The sequence below is a fragment of the Euprymna scolopes genome, chromosome 4 (genome assembly GCF_053919585.1).
Source record: "Euprymna scolopes isolate OS-2025 chromosome 4, ASM5391958v1, whole genome shotgun sequence".
Lineage (NCBI taxonomy): Eukaryota > Metazoa > Mollusca > Cephalopoda > Sepiida > Sepiolidae > Euprymna > Euprymna scolopes.
In genome coordinates, this window is record NC_136485.1 from 9,198,462 (window position 1) to 9,220,766 (window position 22,305).

A 22,305-nucleotide genomic window follows, 5' to 3' on the forward strand; every position below is an offset into this window, starting at 1 on the left:
ATAATACAGTATTATTGGAGGTATATTTCATATAATCAAATTTTCTTTAATAAAAGAAAAAAAATCAGCTTGATAGCGATGGACAATAGAACACGTTATAAATTCGGGTGTGCCGAAGAGTTGATAATAGGGGCCTATGTTATTACTGATATGCATATATCTCTATACACGAGAACATAAATATACAAATATCTAAGGTAATGGCTAAAAACTTATAGAAAGTCTGTATTAGAATGGAGAAATAAATGCATGACGACATTTCATGCTGCTAATGCTAAATTTCTTCCCTTTAACAATTACAAGAACTTTCTAAACCACCGATTGATAGGAGGAAAATACGCTACCTGAAAGTTTCGTGTCCGGTTTAACATTATCAAGCAACACGAACGGGAGCAATTGCATTTAGGACATTGCCATAGTTACTGCTAAGAAAGTAGATTTTCCTCATTGTACAAGAAAGTTGCACACGCTGAAGATATCCTTTATTTCCACAAGGTCACAATTCGACCATGTATATATAAAGATGTAAAGTGTGATGAAGAGATGATGTAATTGTCCGATTAAAATCACACTTTAAATCTTTAAATATCCTATTTTAATACTTAAAATAATTACCGAAGAAGAATATAATTAGTTTTACATTGCAAATTATAAACTTATGACATTCTGAAAATGAAGGATTTCAGAAGGAAAGTAATTTACTACTACTGATAAGAATAACAAGAGTATGTTTAGAAAAAAAGAAAATTCACTCACCCCAGTTGCTCCTTCCGGGAAAAATCCAGGAGCTGCCGTCCAGTTTTGACTATTGACATGGAAGAATCCGACACATATAATGCAGGCAACCACCACAACATTTAAAAGAGTTAGAACGCAACTCGTCACGGAGGTAACCTGAAATATACGAAAATAATTATATATATATATATATATATATGAAGGGGGAGAGAGAGAAAGAGAGGGTAGATAGACAGGTAGATTGTTTGATAGGTAGATAGATAGATAATAGATATTCAGACGATTACTTAGAAAAAGACTCTTAAATCTGAAAAAATGTAAATTGTCGGGTGTAGAGTAAACGCGAATACTTTATACCATGAATTTATATTATGTCGACATAGCGTAAACTGCCTATTCCATATAAAGAACATCCATAGCCATAATCTATAAACGAATAAACAAGCACCCTCTTTTAATTAACTTACCCATTATTCTAACACGTTTTCCACATATATTAAACCTATTATGACAAAAATGCTATACAGCTCCCAGCAGTACTTTATAAAACCTATACTTCACCCATATGATAGAGATCAATTCAGTTTCCCTAAACAGCATAAATATGTTGTTTCGCTCCTCATGTTACTAAAGCTTGACGCTGCATCCCTATTATGTTACCTAGCATCTTCTCTCCCCTTTTGATGAGAAGCATTAGGCTTCGAAATGCTATAGTATAAAGCGCCCACACCTACGTTACACCATTAATAGATGTAAACCTTTCTTTAAGAGATAAATATATTTCTCTATATATATATTAGTATATAGTTTCATATCGTTTTCTTTCTTTATCTCCCCTTCCCCCCCTCTCTCTCTCACTCTCTCTCTCTCTCTATATATATATATATATAAATATATATATATATATATATATATGTAGGATTATATAGGAAATGTATTTAATAAAATAAAGGTAGATTATCTTAGAAATCCAGTACCAGAGAGTCGTGATTCAGACTATTAAAACACTTAGGCACTGATATAAAAAAAATGTTTATATATATATATATATATATATATATATATATATATATATATATATATATATATATATATATATATATATATATATATATATATATATATATATATGTTACATGATAAGGGCTGTCCCCTTTTCATGTAAGTATAAAAATAGAGAGTTATAGTTGAAATGAAAATGAAATAGAATAGACGAAATTCGAACCTCGTAAATTAGGTTTAGAAATAGATTACGAGAGAGAATTAGAAAATAGAATGTAAAACAAACCATTGTTTAGCTTAGAGATAAAATAGTTTCAAGAAAAGAATGTGCGTTGTCAATTCTGTTATGAAAATTCAATTGAAAGAATGCAACTATAGGATACTTTAATAAACATGTTTTTAACATATTGGAAATATAGGTTACTGGGAATATACGTTAAAATTCCTTTTGTAAACAAAGGAAAAAGTTTTGGACACGCATTTCCAGAACACGTGAAAGAAGACACATGTTTTAACATGTGTATGACGTCATGGAAAATGGGAAGTTCTCGATATAGTTAGAAAACTTTAGAGTTAAGCGAGGAAAAACAGAGAGGGAGTTTGAGGACGACAGACGATAGTCTGCAGTTGGGATTCGAACGTCTAGAAGCAAGACGTTCACTTTTCAAATCTAGAATGTGAAGCTTTGAATTCTTGATGATGAAAACCACGACCGGTCGGGAGAAGAAATACACCTATCATGTGTTTTTATAAACATCGTCTTTGTATTGTAATTTTACCAAAAGGTAAAGTGAAAATTGTTATTATATGTCTTGTATATCATGTGGTTTAACATGTCTTTACATACACATCTTAAATACACAATAGGAACACTAAGACTGTCTGAAGACTGTCTCCTCACTCAAAGAGCTTCTATTACACTTCTAAGTATAAACGCTTTTATATATATGAATATCTTTATAACACAAACAATCACTCTTACAACACATCTCTCTCTAAGCATCACTTTTAACAAGAATCCTAATAACAACGAACGATATAACAACAGCAAGAAAAGAATAATCATAATAATAAATATGATATATATATATATATATATATATAAATAAATAAAAATTACAATAAGTTTACCAAGGTAATCAAAATGGTAAACTTAAAATATATTATAAATATTAAAGAGTTAATATTTATAAGTAAAGTAATCTCAACCAGATGTAAAAGCTCAATAAAACCGAAAAGGAAATATAGCTTATAATATGGACAAATAATTAATAAAACATGTTAAAAGACATCTTGAAAAAGAGTTAAAAACATATTTAATTTTAAAAAGGAAGCACAAGATAAGTGGATAGTCCTTAATCCGCGGAGTTTCGAAGAAATACACTGCTTCTCATCAGAGAACAGGAATGAGCAAAATGCGGGATCAGATTTTGCATGTAAAAGTATTTAATAAAACTACAAGTAAGTCACAGATTTTAATTGGTTAAAAAAAGGGCGAGGTAAGGGGAGTAGGAGGTAAAAGAAAAATGATAAAAAGATTTCACATGAATGGATAGTCCGGTGAAGGAGTAAAAAAATTCAAGAATGGTAAAATCCAAACACGGTCAAATTAAATATTTCAAATCCAACAGGTAAGTTCCAAATCGTCCAAAATGATCATAAAAGGAAGACTCCCTTGGAAAAAATCAGAAATGGAATGAAATCCAAATAATTAAAAGAAAACTTCAAATGTGCACGGAAAAAGCACTGGAGAGAATATTTAAAACACGTATGTTTTTAACTCTTTTTCAAGATGTCTTTTAACATGTTTTATTAATCATTTGTTCATATTATATATATATATATATATATATATATATATATATATATATACGTAAATATTTTTTGATCATTCAAGAAAAACTTTTAATGAAATCAGACAAGCAATTTTATAACAAACAAGAAGTACCGATTTAAATTAAAAACTATATAAAGTAAATTTCAGCAATGTAACTAGACACATTAAATAAAAGATACATACAAAGAATTTGAAAGGAATATATAAGAAACGAATAATAAATGTTTTCATAAATAAATTCACGTTTGAGTTTGTAATTAAACGTCGTTTCCAAAGAACTGCGAGTTGACAGCTATTTTTCAAATAAGTACATAGACTAATTATAAATAAGTAAATGGAAGGCTATTATGAGAATAACTTCCTGCACTTTTTAAATGAATCTTATCTAATATATATATATATATATATATATATATATATATATATATATATATATATATATGTGTGTGTGTGTGTGTGTGTTTGTGTGTGTCTGTGTGTATGTTTGTGTGTGTGTGTGAGCGTGAGTATACACCATAATCTAAATGTTGCGAAATACAATAAACATACCTCAAATGATTAAACCAACTTCAGATGAGAGTACATTAAAATTTAAATGTGTCAACATGCATGTATATTTAAATATGTTTATAGATAACATTAATAAATATCTAAATATCTAAATATCTAAATATATATATATATATATGCATATATAAAGATGTATATATAAATAAATAAGTATACATATACATATTAGGTTGGTGCAAATATAATGTCGGTTTTCGACGTTCAACTTAATATAAAAAAATACGTAATTTTTTCACCGACCTAATACACACACACTCCCGCGATATATATATATATATATATATATATATATATATATATATATATATATATATATAGTGAGTGTGTGCGTTGTGCTGGTGTTAAAGCACTTTAGTATAGTGCGGAATTATAAATCTAAGTTCATAATATTTATTTTAAAATGTTACAGATTTGCAGATGGTACTGATATTTTTCACACTTTCTGAAACATTTCAATATACCCACCCCACACAAGCACACACACACAGACACAGACACAGACAAACACACACGCACCCATATATATATTTATACACACATAAACACACACATACATATATATATTTATTGTTATCGTTAGACAGAATTTTTTCATTCAAGCAAACATTATTAAATGAAGCAGAGATACTTTGCTTAATTATTTTATTTTTTCGATTCTACGTATTATATTTTAATATCAAAATCCAAAATATTAATGAAGGTTCACTAATCGTTTAAGAGAACCTAGTCTGAGAATGTATATATATATATATATATATATATATATATATATATATATATATATATATATATATATATATAGCGTGTCCAGGGGTGATGAAAAAAATCCAATAAAGTGCTCGATCGTAGATGTGAGAGCTGAAGATACAATATTTATTATGACACTATATATACATAAATATGTATATATAGTGTCATAATAAATATTGTATATATATATATACATATATATATATATATCAAAAATAGCTTATCTCGACCAAGAACCTTGCGAATGGTGATGTCTCGAAGATCATGCGTGAGGCCTACGTATTCAACCATAGTCGTATAATATATAAACATCTGTTGTTTTTTACTTAAGTAAATTACACGTACGGAAGGAAATAATACAGAATTTACGATAAGAATAAATATCCGGCAAATCGGCACCGTCTTATATTTATATGAATGGCATGCTGACCGATTCTTTGACCCTACAACCTTCTGCCACCTAGAACACATTATCCCGCTGTTAACAATACTAAATGTGTGTCACTGCAAGAAGAATCTAAGTAAAAGTTACATCAGATTAGCAATATGCATATTATTTGTGTTCGATCTCCTCCATTTTTATTATATATGCGAACATTCATCTTTTCCTGGTCTTAATTTTCTGATAAAAGCAACGTTTTATAGATAGGATTGTTATACGACTAGATGATTCTCTTAGATACATCGTTCTTATTTACGAGGATCCTGTAGCGCATATATTACATACGCTCTTTTTTGATTATATATCTTTCGACACGCTGTCCACTACATAGAATATAGTGTGCACTAAAAGATTCTATGTATAAATACACTTAGAAAGTTGTATACATTTCAAGATCTATCGTTTATAATTAAAGTTGGTACAGGCAACTTTATATTTGAGAAACGTGCGACAGAAACTTAGATAATATTGGATGAACATCTTCATTAAACGAATAATTTTGTTTAAATTTCCATGCGAGATTTTGTATCAGAATCATTATGTCAAAAAGGGAATCCCAAACTATCTTTTAAAACTAAAAGAGTGGGTACGCAATTCCATTAAAAAAGAGAGATTATCATGATCAAATTATAGACACAGATTGTAAAAGACAACACAACAGCCAATATATCAGCGCTTCTAAACGGTTCGAAATTTTCTATCCCTAAAATTACAATAATATGCGTCGTGCTTAAGATAGACGGTTTGCTGGTTCCTCGAAGTATGCTATTTATGAGGAGAGTGTTTGGATATTGATGACTGAATGTGAAACAATAACAAATGAAATCATTCACTAAAATTATTATTTATACATTAATCATTCAGATTTAAAAATCATTCGTCATAATGATATTAACTCATATAAGACTACAGTTTCCACATTACAGAAAACAAAAACAGATCCTGAAAGTAATCGCCCAGAGGTTTCGTTGGAGACAGAAACGTACTCGTGAATACCGAAGAAAGCATAGAAACTTATTTTAAAGGACTTAAATTTCAGATATTCATAATAGAACAGTATGTTTTTAGACATCAATAAATCGAATTAGTTTTCTCGACAATTCCTACAATCTATGGGAAAAATCCAGTGTCAATACATAATGTAAAGATGCTGAAAAGATGTGCACCGCTTTTTGTCAAATATGCTACTTTAATTGGATTTATTCAATCAACAAATATATGTCTGACAATTTTTGCGAGATTAATTTTGATGTATTTGATGAGAGGGTTATTGCTATTCTGCAAGTCAGGTATATATAAAATTCATATTGTGTGATATTTACATCTTCCAGTAGTATTTGAAGATATGGAAATAAAGACGTGAATTTTAATTAAAATAAAATAACGACACAAACAAATATCGGAATCGTATTCAACCTGTCATGAATTATTCACGTATAGTGATCAATTAATTATATTTACAAAATTATAGAAGAGAGCGTTAAGAGAATGTCGGATGAAAAACCCTGGACTGTCACGAACAGAGTCTCATGAAATTTCACGTGTTCTGGCCAAATATATAATTTTTATGAATAAATTGCGCTGGCAATAAAAGAACCATAATTATATTATCCTTGCATCCATTAACTGCGAACACTGTTAGTTAGAATACATATAAATTTCGTTGGATTTTTTCTAATTTTTTATTGTTGTTGAATCGACAGAAAGCTTGACCTAACAACTGTTAATATTGTCAAATGTTGGAATTGAAAATACGACAGTCGACTCTCGTTATTCAAGATACAAGAGACAGGCGGAATATTACATAAGGGTATTTACGGAATGAAAGGGTGCATTACTAAATACTATTAATAAATCAAATGATTCCTAACGATATTGCTCAATATTCCATGACGCCATAAGTAGCACCAAGAAGGAAGATAGAAAATAACGCTGGTTAAATCGTTACAAACTCCTTTGAAACATAAATTATCAGGTAAAGTTTATAAAATATAATTTGGTGAAAACAGTTTTGACGAATGTTTCAAAAGCGTAACTGTGTATATGGATCTAGAGCAAACTGTATATGGTAAAGAGATCTCAATTTACACAAAAAGACGGTTACATCAAGTAAATAAGCAGGGTTATTATTCTGTAGAAATGGACTTACAAGGAAAGTTTCTAGAAAAAACGAAAGACAACGGAATTAAAAATCATAAACCTCTATGATAAAAATGTAAAGCAATCTTAAAAACCGTATGATATACGTGATCTTATTTATTCCAAAACTGTATGGACTCGTCTATACCCTATGATTAGCGTAGTTGTGACCACCTATGAGAAGCCGGAACAAATCTCTGTGAACACAGATTTTTATACTTTATTTATCCGTAATGTCCAATTAAATACCGTCATTTTGCGTTATTTTCCGTCCCTTTTGACACTTGTAATATTGCTAGTATAAAAACTTAGTTAAAAAAACAATACAGCCGTGTATATAACACATAGTCAGAATAAATTCTATTCGTTTATTTTGTTAAAGCTTTATTATGTAATTAAACTACCGTCTTGACATTTAACAGGTTGTTTCTATGACATGGCCTATCCGTTACATAATACGATCACACTAAACTTTTAAAGTAGGCAAATCCCCTACACGAGAAGAAAATGGAACAACTATAAACTGTTCAACGGCAGGACCGACAAATGTATCAGTTCCTCGGCGTTTACAAATAACATGAGGGAGTATAATAATAGTTATTTCTTACAAATAAGCGGATCCCATATAAGGTAAATAAAGGCAAAAAATAATATCGCAGATCATTGTAATAATTATTTAAGCAAGACTAGCCTGGGTTACGCGCCGTTGCCTGGGTGTTTTGAAGTGTGTGTTGAGCAAAAAAAAAAAAAAGTGGTAGTAAGCAGGCAGGCTCGAACCCGTACTGCAAAAGAGGAAACGAACGTGAAAATAAAAAAACGAAACAAAACAATGCAAACACGTGACGTTTTTGCTAATGCGAGACCGGAAGGGGCTAAGGTAAAAATTAAGCCTAGTCAGTCGAGGAAAGAGGATGGCTTTCGAAAATATCTGCGAACAAAGCGGATCTTCTTTGTAGAAAGTGGCCAAATGAGGCTAAAGGAAATAATCTTTTTAGCCAATTTTTTATATTTGTAATCCGAAGGGTAGAGCTTCAAAACGATATCAGTCTTGTGAAAATCTATCGCCTCTGTCGGAAATGTTTGGTAGACATACATACATATATACGTACACACATACATACACACATGTAAACAGACAGGTGAGATTTATATAATTGATTAATAGAAAATATTTTCTCAATCTAAAGATGAGATGAAAACAAATCATTTATGTTATCATTACTGATTTTTATTTTGTTATTGTCATAATTGATACATTCATGATCAACAGAGGAGTGAACAGGAGTAATTTAATGAACGAATTGCGCTATTCTTCTGGAAAATATCAACAGTTGACGTCTAAACTATCGAGTTAAAAAATAGAATTATAGATTGTTATCTACGAAATACAAATATCGTTAAACAACCATAAAAAAGAAAACGCAATGAAGCAATTAATATGTTTTACATAGACGTGCAAAATATAGAATTGAATTTATCGGAAATTATGTGGAGGTCATATTTAAAAAAATAGTTATACTTCACAAAAAGAGATGAAAACATAAGAATGTGGTTTAGTACTCCATATTCATACGTTTATGTCGATTTTGTTATTTTACGATTTTTGTTGCGTTGGTATAAATGGTTGTCTCCTAAAAATCGTGGAGGTTGTCTCCTTTAGAGCTGAACATATATTTTGGATGTAAACAATTATATATACATGAATATACGTATATATATGTATATATATCAATATATAATGTAATATGTATACGTAACTTCACATTTAGGAGGCAAAAAGAAAGTCCGCACAATTGAAAATTGCTATTTTAATGATATTTTATGACATTAATTAACACAAATAAACCAGGAACACAATGATTTCGTTAACATTAAGTAGCATAGCCCTTCTTCAATTTGACAACCTGCAATATTTTGGAAATTCTTTGACGTAGACTGCATCAATACTCCGGGGAAAGCGCATCCCGCTTAAAAATAAAATGTTGTCCAAAGTTCTTCCAAACTTGAAATTTTATCATTGCGTAGCTGTTGCCTGATGTAATGCCATACGTTTTCGATAGGATTGAGGTCTGGAGATTGTGCAGGCCAATCCAAACACGGAATATCATGCACTTCGCGGAACTTCTTGACATTGCCAGCTACGTGAATGGGAGCGTTATCCTGCATGAAGATGGTATTATTATCTAAATTCCGACCAAACAGGGTAGAAAATGCTCAGTCAACATATTACTGTACTTGGTCAAATTAATTCGACCTTGTAAGCATTGGCCATTAGTACGAATAATGCCCCACACCAAAAATTAACCTCCACTACCTTGCAGCGTTGAAACTGAGCACCTAGGATTAAATACTTCGTATTTCCTCCGACGGACGTACTACCTACCATCACTGCCTAGCCTATTGAACTTGCTTTCGTCGCTAAAAAGCACTTTTGACCAATATGAAGTGTCCTGATCTTCATTGCATCTTACGAATCCAAACAACGCTTTCTGTTCTTTACAAAAATCATTGACTTGCGTCTTGCAACATGTTTTCGCAAATTAAATTCCTTTAATCTGTTCTTGACAGTAGAAAGAGAGAACGTTTTAACAAGATTGGACTGTTGTTGGATTGGGGGACCGTTTCAAATCTGTTTCTTAGACTGCGGATGTTGGTAGCATTATCATCCCTGTTAGAATACACTCTAGTACGACCAGATTTAGTGAGCATCACGAACACTGCCGGTGTTTTGCTGATTTTGCACAGTTTTTCGTACCTTTTTCTCATCACATTTCAATCTGCGGCCGATTTCTCGAATTGATAAACCATAAAGGTTGAGATTAATGAGCTCTTGACCATCACTAAGAGAAAGTCGTGGCATATGGACTAAATATGTCGTTGTATAACCTGGAACAACAACAATTTCGATTAGAGATGCTTTGTTGCCTGTTGGAGGATATTTTAAACTGATTTAGGGGCGATAATTTAAGCTGGATTTAAGCGAATGTTTTTGCTGCGGATTTCTTTTTTAAAAAGGTAAATTATATTTAGCTTAAAATTGCAGTTTTTGAAAATATTACAAGTGTGGGAATTCATTTTTCCGGCATTGTATATATATATATATATATATATATATATATATATATATATGTGTGTGTGTGTGTGTGTGTGTGTGTGTGTGTGTGTGTGTGTGTGCGTGTGTGTGCATATATATATATATATATATATATATATATAAGAGCAAATAGTTAATAAAACATGTTAAAAAACACTTTGAAAAGAGTTAAAAACATATTTAATTTGAAAATGAAACACTAAATAAGTTGATAGTCCTTAATCCGCGGAAGTAAAGTATCCAATGACGGAAATATCCAAAAATGCAAATCCAAGAACCTTAGTTAATTTCCCATTCGCACAAGTAAAATCCAAAACAATTTTTCTCTCTCTTCTTCTTCACTCATTTTTCTTAATTACGCCTTGCCTTGTACCTATTTATAAATTGTTCTAGGGATTTTGGCCTTTTGGCTTATTTTGGACCATCTTACAATTACGCGATTCCTTTGGATTTTACTTCTGCGAATGGAAATTTAACTAACTTTCTTGGATTTACATTTTTGGATTTTACCGTCATTGGGTACTTTGCCTGTCACCAGACTATCCATAATGCCTACTAAACACTATCCTCGAGTGTTTAAGGTATCTCTGTACAGGGCTTTGTCAAAGCAATCTGGCATGAGGATACCTTTTCCATAGAAGTAAACCCTGACAAAATATTCAAAATCACATAGTATTTGCAGCCCAAATAAGATCTCCTCACTACGGCTACCCCACAGCTTTTCCGAGGGATGGTGCACCTTCTCCCAGTAATATTACCTCAAGTAATAGCACGGAGCTGGATACTCCACCAGACGAGATAAATTCTTGTTCTGGAATCCAGTAAGACCACGAGACCAACATGAAAGATATACTACAACATATAAAAATGGTTAATTGGAGAGAGGAAAATTATGTTCTCAATTTCCTTACTAACTCAGTGTTTGAGAGATAAAGAACTTTAATGGAACATCCGAATATCTATGTATCTCATATAGACTTCAAGTTTAGCCCCAGGTCGTGGGCCCCTTGATTTCTGAGAACTTCGACTGAAGTAAAATAAAACAAAAAAAGTGGAATCACTTTGTTCTTCATCCTATTCCCTCTGCTTAACTTTTTTGTTATCAAGTAAGATCTTTGACTTACTTGTAGGTTTATTAAATAGTTTTGCAAGCAAAATCCGATCCCGCCTTTTGCTAAACCCTACCCTCTGATGAGATGGAAAGTATTTCTTCGAAACTCCGCGGATTCAGGACTATCCACTTATTTAGTGTTTCCTGTTCAAATTAAGTATTTTTTTAAACTCTTTTTCAACGTTTTTTAAACATGTTTTATTAACTATTTGCTCTTATTATAACCTCTATCTCCTCTTTGGTTTTATCGAGCTTTTACATCTGGCTGACATAACTTTATACATATTAATTCTTTAATATTTATAATATACATCTTGGATCATTTTGGTAAATTTAATTGCAATGTTTATTATATATATATATATATATATATATATATATATATATAATCATTTGCGGTTGATATGTTAATACATTTTAAATAACGTTGAATATAGCCGTCGAATTATGCGAGAGTGATTATATTATTTTACTTTATTTTAAATAAACTTGGAATATACAATTATTTAAGACACATTGGCTGATTCAAACGGCATACGCATTATAACATTTATAGTTTTTGTTATTTCCGTTTAGGTTACCTTATTTCAGAAATTTGAGTTATACATATTTAGTAAATTTGGCAAAGGGGAATGATTTTACGATGTATCAGGAACAAAAATATAGCTGACTTTACCGACAGTTAATCAGCCAGTTAATTTGCATAGTGTGGAAGGCATGTTCTCGTAAACATATAACGTAGCAAACTGAACCGCTGAAAGATATTTAGAAATCATATAACTATTACAGGTTTACAATATCTATGCCTCTGTGTTTATTACCGTACTGTATTATTTACCTCCTCTTACAAAGTGAGACTGCGGGAGAGCACAAAATCTCAAAATATATATTCAACGAATGTTTTTGATTTACAGATTTTTAAATTAGTATATAGAATATCAAGGCATGTGGTATGTTTTTGTCTGTTTTCTTCCGGTGAAAAAGTAGTTAAGAGCTTAAATAAACAAATTAGTACGTGGGGATCATCAAATATTATTCAATTTACAACTGTTTCATTATAGCGCGTGCGCGGTCAAGATACATAACAACTTTTTTTATGTTAAGAATAAGATATTTTGAAAACTCTTTGTAAACGTCGTGTCAAATGACTCAATGACTTTAGGTTTTGTTTTCGATCTCAGTTCGAGTACAACTGTTTAGAAAAAAACAATACTCGCATGTACTTCCTCCAGTTTCTGCATGAAGTTATATATATATACATATATATATATATATATATATATATATATATATATATATATTAAAGAAATCCTTCAAGAGCTCGTTCAGTTATCATCTCGTCAGATTTTCGTCCTGAGGAGATGATAGCCGAAAGAGCTCTAGAGTCATTTCTGCTAATACTCAAATGTGCTTATTAATTTAGTACCTCCAAAGATTTATTAAAATACTTGCTGAAGAGATATAATCAACAAGAAATTAAATATTATATGATTAAGGAGCACCATCTATTAACCCCTCTTTCGACTTTTTACGTTCTCGTTTTTATTCATACGGTAGTTCATAGAGATATCATGATTTTTTTACCGGGTAGAATATACTCCAAACTGGAAAAGATAAGGGAAATTTTCATTAATAATTTTTATCCAGAATACCTTATCATTGATTGTATTAAAAATGTTGCAAATTTAAAATCTCCCAAAATATTTAAGCTTTAACTATAGACTGTTTATTAAAATCACAATTGATAGGAGGTAATGGTGCTATCTGAACTGAGCCGATGGTTAGAAGTGCTATTAACTACTGCTACTGTTTTCTAGCGTTTGGTGTATACTACTAGACCTACATTTCCTTATTTTTCGAAGATAACATTCAAAACAGAAATATTATTTACCAGCTTAAATTCCAATATCATTCTGGTTTTGTGGAGCGTAAATTGACATTTGCAGACTAGTATAAATCAGTACGTTCCATTTAAGATTAGACATGATAGGATCAGTGAGTCTCTTTTTCTTCTACAATTTTGAACTCTGCTATGGGCCAACATTTGGTTGAGAATCTTTGCTGTGCCAAAAAGTATGAAATAGAGTGGTTTCAGGTATCTCATGCAGCGAATTCCAAAACACATATTAAAATTTTAGAAATCTGTCTGCATCGCGATCCGAAAACGCTCTTTGTGACCGTAAAAGGAATAAAAAAATGTATAATCACTTTAGGGAATTTTGACTTATTTCCTTTCTGGTTTTTATTCATCGTGGTGCCATTTTAATTGTCTTGTAATCGTTTATTGATTCTAATTTCTTATTTGAATTCTGTGTTTGGCATCTTAAAAAAAAAAAAAACATTGCATATTATTTTAACTGTTAATATTAGTTGTCATTGCTACTGAATTTTCTCCTGACAAAATGATAGCTAGAAGGAGTTCCAGAAGATTCACGCTAATGTTCAGATGTGTTAACAAATTTTGTAACTCATATATATATATATATATATATATATATATATATATATATATATATATATGCGTAAAAATATATTATTTAACGTTTTATATTCAATAATTTTTTAAATGTTGTCACATTTATTTAAGTTCAATAAAAAATAGATTACAAATTTTAGAGCACATATATATCTTAGTAAATAATTCAAATACTATAAGTATATATACATAACATTCATATTATGCTGTTGGTTGTATGATACTTCTTACACGTGTTTTATTGAAATGTATAGATTAGCCAAACAACTCAGCTGAAACGTATACAAATCGATTAGAAAAATACTTATATATATGGAAATATGTTTTTATACCAATCCTTTTATTTACAAAATTCAATTTAATTATAGAGCTTATAACAGATAATTGATAAAGTCTTTTATTCCAATTTGTGCACGTTGATCATCTAACAATTTATTCTCTTCAGTACATTTACATGCACAATTCTTGACAGAGCCTGTTTTGTAGCGCAAAATCGAAACAGGTGCTTTTATGAATGATTAAATAATATATATATATATATATATATATATATATATATGTGTCTGTGTGTGTGTGTGTAGGTTCGTATAAGTTCCACATGAAACCGTTTTTCGCGAAATTTACCGGTCCTCAACATAGCTGACTTTAGCAAGGAAAAAAACTCACAAAAATTGTGTGTAGTTTGACTTATTATCTGTAAGCTAAGACGCCTTGCCAGCAATATGTATGCTGTTCATAGCTTAAATATTAAGTCATGTTTTTTGTTGCTTTTTGGTCATCATGTTTTTCTTTTTGCGGTTTGTTCATTTAGTTCGTAGAAAACGTTTCTGTATACGTGACTAACTTTTTAAGTGATGAGAAGTTTTCCGCTTTATATGCAATATTATATATATATATATATATATATATATATATATATACGGAGAGAGAGAGCGAGCGAGGGACAGAGAAAGAAAGAGAGAGGGAGGTGGGAAGTGCAGAGATAGAAAAAATATGTGCTTACTTATGAGGCGTTTATTAGTGGGGTCAAACTTGTCAGACATGCAGCCCTTCGGCAACCAATCTCAAGAGAATAGAATAATTACAGGAAATATCTAAAACTACTTGACCTCATAACACACCCGCCATACTAGATTAAGTAAAACAAACATACAAAACGCCTACATTGTAGGACGATATCAAATATTTACCATGTTGTTCCCTTGGGAAAGATTGATTACGTGTCGCTGGGAAATTAGTAAATGTTATCTAGTTCATCAATAACTGGTATCAAATATTAAAAAAAAAACATTAGGAAAAGGGAAAATAGGGATTCCATATAGGAAAAAAAGAGTAAATACGACATCGGGAGAACAGTTTAAATCGCATAATGATTTTGATATAATTATAAAACTCAAATGATATGCATCTGTTAAACTGATGAGATAATTAACGCGAGACAAAAGAATGAATTGATTTAATGTTTTACCCTAAAAATTTAAACATCTTGCAATGTGAAACCAAAAGTGATCGGAAAAATACGCTTCTCTATATAAGAATGTTATGTGATTTGTATATCAGAAATATACAGCATAAAAATAAGTAATAGTAAACCCCTATACCATAAAATGAAATATATATGTATGTCTATGACATCAAATAATAATTTGTATCAGACAACTCTGCTACAGAACTATATTTTCTATACGCAAACACCTACAAAATAACGACTGGTCGACATACTAAAAGAATACACGGAAATAAATATAATATACAAAAACGTACAAAATAATTACTAATCTCTACAGAAGAACGATACGAAGGAAGTAATTATATACGCGAAAGAAATTTACAATATAATCGGTATACAAGAACTAAATGAGGTAATTGATCGTCTCTATCAAAAATATAACAACATATATAATAATCATGCAAAGAATTGAATTAATCTGCACGATATATATGTTCTCTTTAAACCTACATGATTAAAAGACATTGCTATCATTATTACAAAAAATATAAAGATTTTCAATGCAGATTTTATTTAATTTAGACTCAATTCTGATAAAACCAAAATCTATTAAGTTTTATTTTCGTTGCAAATTACTTACACCTGTTGGGATAGAATAATAACTGTTGGATTTTATTGCATTACATTTAATTAAATTCTATAATAATACGCATCTTTTATTTCTTTTTAGAACATATGATTCCATTCTACGCTTTCAATCCTTCTATTGTTATGTTCTTCTCTCGGATATCTTACAGGCTACTAATAAATTCGGAGAGCCAAAAACACCGACTGAAATTTAATTTCTTCTATACTACAAAAAATCAGGAACCCACTAGAAAGTTTACTTAATGGAAAAATGTATATTTGATCATTATATTTTATAGTAACTTATATTACCTCTTCCCAAGAATCGTGTTACTTAAATATATAAGATACAATTTAAAACTTGATGATTTTTCTTTCCTGGATTTTCTGATCATTTTCATCGAACTAGGGCCTGTCCATTTCGGTCGAAACCCCTAAGACTTCCCTAGATGTCTCTAGAATAGCAGTTTAAGATGTTTTCAGTATGTTTCGTGAGTTGATTAGGTTTAGTGAGTGCAGTTTCATTCATAAAATGGAAGTTATACCTTGGATGCATACATCCATAGCCCTTCCCCCAAGGTGTAGTAACTACTGCAGGATCACTGCTGAACTTCCGAGGCAACAGACCATTTGTACATGACCTTTCCTACATTACAGTGTCCACAGCATCGCTTTCACATAGTCCCCTCGTTTTTACTGAGCTTGCAATGTCATAGTGCGACCGAGTAATCGGCGATAAAACTGGGCAAAGAGAAGGTCAGTCCGTAACTGTGTAGATGAAAGTACACATAATTTCCATGACAAATTATCCCTAGAAATAGTTCTACGTAAAATAATATCGAGTCTATAATGCTCAAAAAGGGCCAGATGATTCCCGAGCATTTTTCAAAATTAACAAGCAGTCAGTGGAAACTTCCTCATCTATCCTGCCTTGAACTAAAGGCCATACCGGAAGTAAGCCACACAGAGAATACATCACATATCCGTCTGTCATGCCTTCGCTATCTCTTTTAACATGTCTTGCTCCTACCCTTAGTAAAACTTAAAGAAAATATTTTAATGAAAATGAGGAAGAGCTTGTTACACAGTATTGGTGAGAATCGAAAGTGATGATCAGCAGAAAAAAAATCACAGATTATTCTATGCATTTCGTGGAGCACGTTATTGTCGAACGGTAAGCGATGTATGATATGAACTGACGGCATATCAAGTTGCATGTCAAAATCCAAAGTCAACTCATGCACCGATTATTATCAAGGGTCGAAGCCGATTGTAGTTTTTCCTGTATTGCAGAGGAATGCAAAATATTTTGTGAAACATGCATTTTCCAATCGAATATATATATATATATATATATATATATATATATATATATATATATATTATTATTATATAATTATTTTATATATATATATATGTATGTATGTATATATATATATATATATATATATATATATATATATATATATATAATGGAGTTCATAAGTTCACATTTCAATTACGAAAAGTCAATTTTCTAAATCAAATTTAGCATTTAATGTTTGAACCGAAGAATACAAGTTTTTTAATAATGTCTTTAATCCAGGGATTTTCAATGTACGTATATCTCATCAGAGGAAAACCTTTAGCGAAATACTAATGTTGGTTCGCAATTATGTTGCTGAATAGCACATACAGAGATAATATTAAAAACGAAATGCCTTTAAGAATCATAGAGAAAGTGAAGTAGTGTTGAAATCATAAAAAAATATATGATTATAGGTATCCAAATGCAGAATATATCCTGGAAAAAAAAAAGATTCATATTGTAGAATGGTGTAGTTTAAGTAAAACGCGAGAGATTCTGGTAAATATATCCAAGGCAAACATGCAGCAATTCTCTTCGAAAATTAATCCTTTACATATTGGTAGCAGAAATAATTCTTTTGTATAATTTTTTCCATATAATTTAAGATATATATATATCTATATATATATATATATATATATATATATATATATATATATATATATATATATATATATTATAAAATAGGTTCGAAGTGCAACATTTATGGATTTTGGAGTCTGCCTCTATTGCGATGTGTAAACCTTCTTTGTGCCGGCAAAGGAAAACATCAAACGCATTGTTTCTCTTTGGGGAACTTAAAAAATTTTCTCTCGCTTTTTGTCTCCCCTTGTTGTGCCAATATTTTAATCGTTTTTTAAACGTTAATAAATTTATTTTAGTGTCCCCGTACTTTTGGCACAATAAATAGTTCCCCTTTAGAACTCTTTATTTTCGACATAATATTATTTTTTACGCTATCGATTTCTTCCTGATGAGATGATAGCCGAAAGAGCTCTCGAGAAATCGCCGCCTAATTTTATTTAAAATTGTATATAAATTCTGTACCTCCAAACACACACACACACATATATATATATATATATATATATATATATATATATATATATATATGTATATATGTGTATGTATATATATGAAACATTACGAAATCGTCATGATGTAATAGGATGCGTCGGCCGACATCATAAAGACCTAACGGTAATTAACTAGGAAGTTTCGACAAAAACTAAGACAGTTGAGAAATACAAAATAAAACAAATAATTAACCCGCCGTATTACAACGATGTAATATTTGGTTAAGAAAAACACGCCGATAAATGATTTAAGGGAGACAGAAAATGGCAATAGAACCGAAAGAAAAAAAAACGAAATAATGAGGAAGTTGATCACATTATTATCTCCTGCTTCCTCGGAAACTTCGGAACTGGACATATTATTCTTATTTCCTTTTTGGATATTTAATTTATTTAGTTGGGATAATTTTACTACACCATGTTTATTTTACTAATTCTGATTTCACATTTTTGACATTCAAGCAGACTATGCATTTACAGGCACGGTTAAATTTTCTTTTTTTATTTGGGCTCAATCAATCACGTCTTATATTCGAATAATAATTGTTTGTGTTTGCTTCCTCTTCTAGTCAATTAAATGGTTTATATAAATGTGCTAGATTGATCAATTTACTGCAATATAAATCTGCTTATGTACAGATTGTTATGCGTGCTCTCATTCGTTGATCTAACTTTTTTTTTTACATGGGTGTCACCACTTATCAAGGCCCAGAGGCCACTCGAGGATAAGGGTTAATAGTTATACATTAGTCATTGTGATTTTATCATAGTAAACAGTGGGAATTTTGTAACTTGGATTACTTAGGGGGATGATTCAATTAGAACTTGTTCACATTGGACTTTTTCTTTTTTTTTCATAGGTATCAACACATTATCAAGGCCAAGAGGCCACTGAAGGATAAGGGTTAAAGAGTGTACAGTAGAAATTGGACAATATAATAATCATTAGTAATGAAAATTTGTTAAATTTGATAACTTATATGGAACGGCTCATCAAGAACTTATTTACGTTAGACTTGAAGACAACAATATTGTAGTCAGCCGTTAAAATATATTATATACCTCATCCATTCTCAAGAACCAATAGAAAAATAAAAATAGAAAAAAAACTCTATCGTAGCCTTAAAACAAACATGTTTTAAATAAAATAAAATATTTTTAAATTCAAATAAAATATTCTTAAAAAAAAGTAACCTTCATTTCAAGTGGAAATTTAAACAAAATCGTCTTAAATAAAATACTTTTCAAATGAAATAATATGTTTTTTGCGGGTGTGAAATACTGTTGGATTTTTTGTTTGAAATATATTGTCAAAAAAGAATACGCGTTTTATTTGGAAATTATACCCGATAGGTTTTTCAGTCTACCTCCAATAATAGTACATGCTAAGCACGCATTAAACCCAAGAAGCCATGGACTCTATAAAATGTCTTCCTTTATAAATGCAGACATCTTGGATTCCTTCTTGCTATTTCCGTCTTCTTCAAATAATCCTAATTTGTTTGCGGCTCTTACAGCGAAGCGACTGAGAATATGATGAGACGCTGCCAGAAGTTTAACAAACCAATATCGTTTTCTTAGACACCTTATTAGTCTATTTAGACGCTAACCATTCTTTTCCGTCCGCAATAGAAGATATAACCATGAACAAAATTATATATATATATATATATATATACTTGCTTAGAAACGCATCCTATAGCAATAATACGTTATTATCATTTCTCTTTTCTGGAGGAAACGTTAGAGATTGTAGATTATGAGTATAATAAACCCGAGTGGAGTGAAAAACATATATTCTAAATAGGTTTTACATAGTTTATTCATAGTCTACCAAAGTATAAATCACTAATATATACATGTACATACACACATATAAATATACACATCATATTATTTATTATATATATATTTATATACAATATTCGTGGTTTTATATGCATATATATATTTATATATGCATGTAGTCTGTTTATTATAAAAACATTATAGGACACATACGTGCGTATATGTTTCAGTGGCGTCCCAGTTCAGGAAAATACTTCCAAATACCCCCCAATGATATTAAAACGTATGTACGGGCCACATTTGTGTTTATAAGATAGTTGGATGCGATCTATATAGAAAAAAAAATGAAGTGTACGCTTTGTGCAGGTGAGCAAGAGAGTTCATCGGAGGTGTACGGAGGAGAAAAATATAATTATCACTAAACCACATTTATTTAAATCCTATTAATAGGCCCTTATACTTACGAAAATAACTACTAATCCAACGATAAGGACATATGACTTATAAAATCGCCAACTGTAAAGAAAGGAAACCACTAAAAACAACTTAGCATATAGGTAGTAACGACTATAAGAATAACACGTACTTTAGATCAAAGCAAGAAAAATAGCCGCCAGATAAATCGAATTCTACCACTTCTCAACTGCCAACAGCTTAACCACATGAAATGCCATTCCCCCTTCCTCATATTAAAATTGAAAGACTAAAAAACAAATGAACGAATAAAAAATAAATAAATCCAGAAATAAGAAACGAGACATAAATAAATAAAATAAAGTTATAAATAAAAATACGGACAATTAAAGTTATTACTAATAAAAGCTATACAACAATAAAAACAACCTAAGGATGAGGGAAATTCCAAATCAAGAGCAATAAAGAACCGCCAAGCTAACAGAATCACTGTAAACATCCCTACTAATGACTTTAACACGGGAAACAGCATTCTTCTTCCCCCAGAAAATCTCTGAAAAACGGCATTGTTCACATTCATAAATCACACACCTTAATTTCCCCGGAATATAGCTCCCACCTTAATATCTCATGAAAACTAATGTGACCTCTACACCCGTTTCAATTCCTTTTTGATTTGATAAACTTTTGTCCCTGAATTGGGACTCCATTGAAACATGTCTGCATACATGTAACAATGTTTGTATAATAAACATGAACAAAGCTTCTTTCTTAGAACTGCACGCCTGTGGAATTGTCTTCCGTTTTCCTTCTTTCCGGCTGACCACAACATGGTTGTGTTCAAGTCTAACGTAAATAAGTTCTTGATGAGCCGTTCCATATAAGTTATCAAATTTACCGAATTTTCATTACTAAGGATTACTATATTGTCCGTTTTCTACGGTAAAATCTTTAACCCTTGTACTTGAGTGGCCTCTTGTCCTTGATAATGTGCTGATGCCGGTGTAAAAAACCCCAAAAACATACTATATATCAGCTCTCTCTTTCATTGAGCACGTTTTAATAATCACGAAGGTTTTATAGAATCACCATCAAAAAAATATTGTTAAATAGCATGAGGTGTTTTTGTTTAACGATCTCTTTTTGTAATGTTTTCTATTTTTGAATAGTCATTTTTATGTCTCGGCTGACTTTGTAGGAAAATTCCGTTGTCGTTTTTTTTTTTTTTTTTTGCAACTGATTTTTTTGGGAATGTAGGAAGCCATGTAGTTTTAGGTCTTTGCTAATCGAGATTGTATCTGAACTCTGGACTATGTGTTGGTTGTTTGTCCAATGTAGCTGTAGGTGTTTCTATTCTTAAAGATGTATTCCTCTAAGTGGCATTTGAATTGGTTGACGCCGACTGATTTCGTTGTTCAGCAGGTGTTGTTTTATAATGAAAGT

At 30.8% G+C, this 22,305-nt stretch overlaps 1 protein-coding gene across 1 annotated transcript in view; it reads right to left on the reverse strand.

The window, feature by feature from the left end:
• Positions 1-22,305, reverse strand: part of LOC145266689 (high affinity cationic amino acid transporter 1-like) — a 381,400-nt gene that overhangs the window by 51,883 nt on the left and 307,212 nt on the right. Inside the window, exon 5 of the mRNA XM_080122617.1 lies at positions 757-894. Within this exon, the coding sequence (XP_079978743.1) occupies positions 757-894 (138 nt within the window). The remainder of the gene's footprint in view (positions 1-756; positions 895-22,305) is intronic.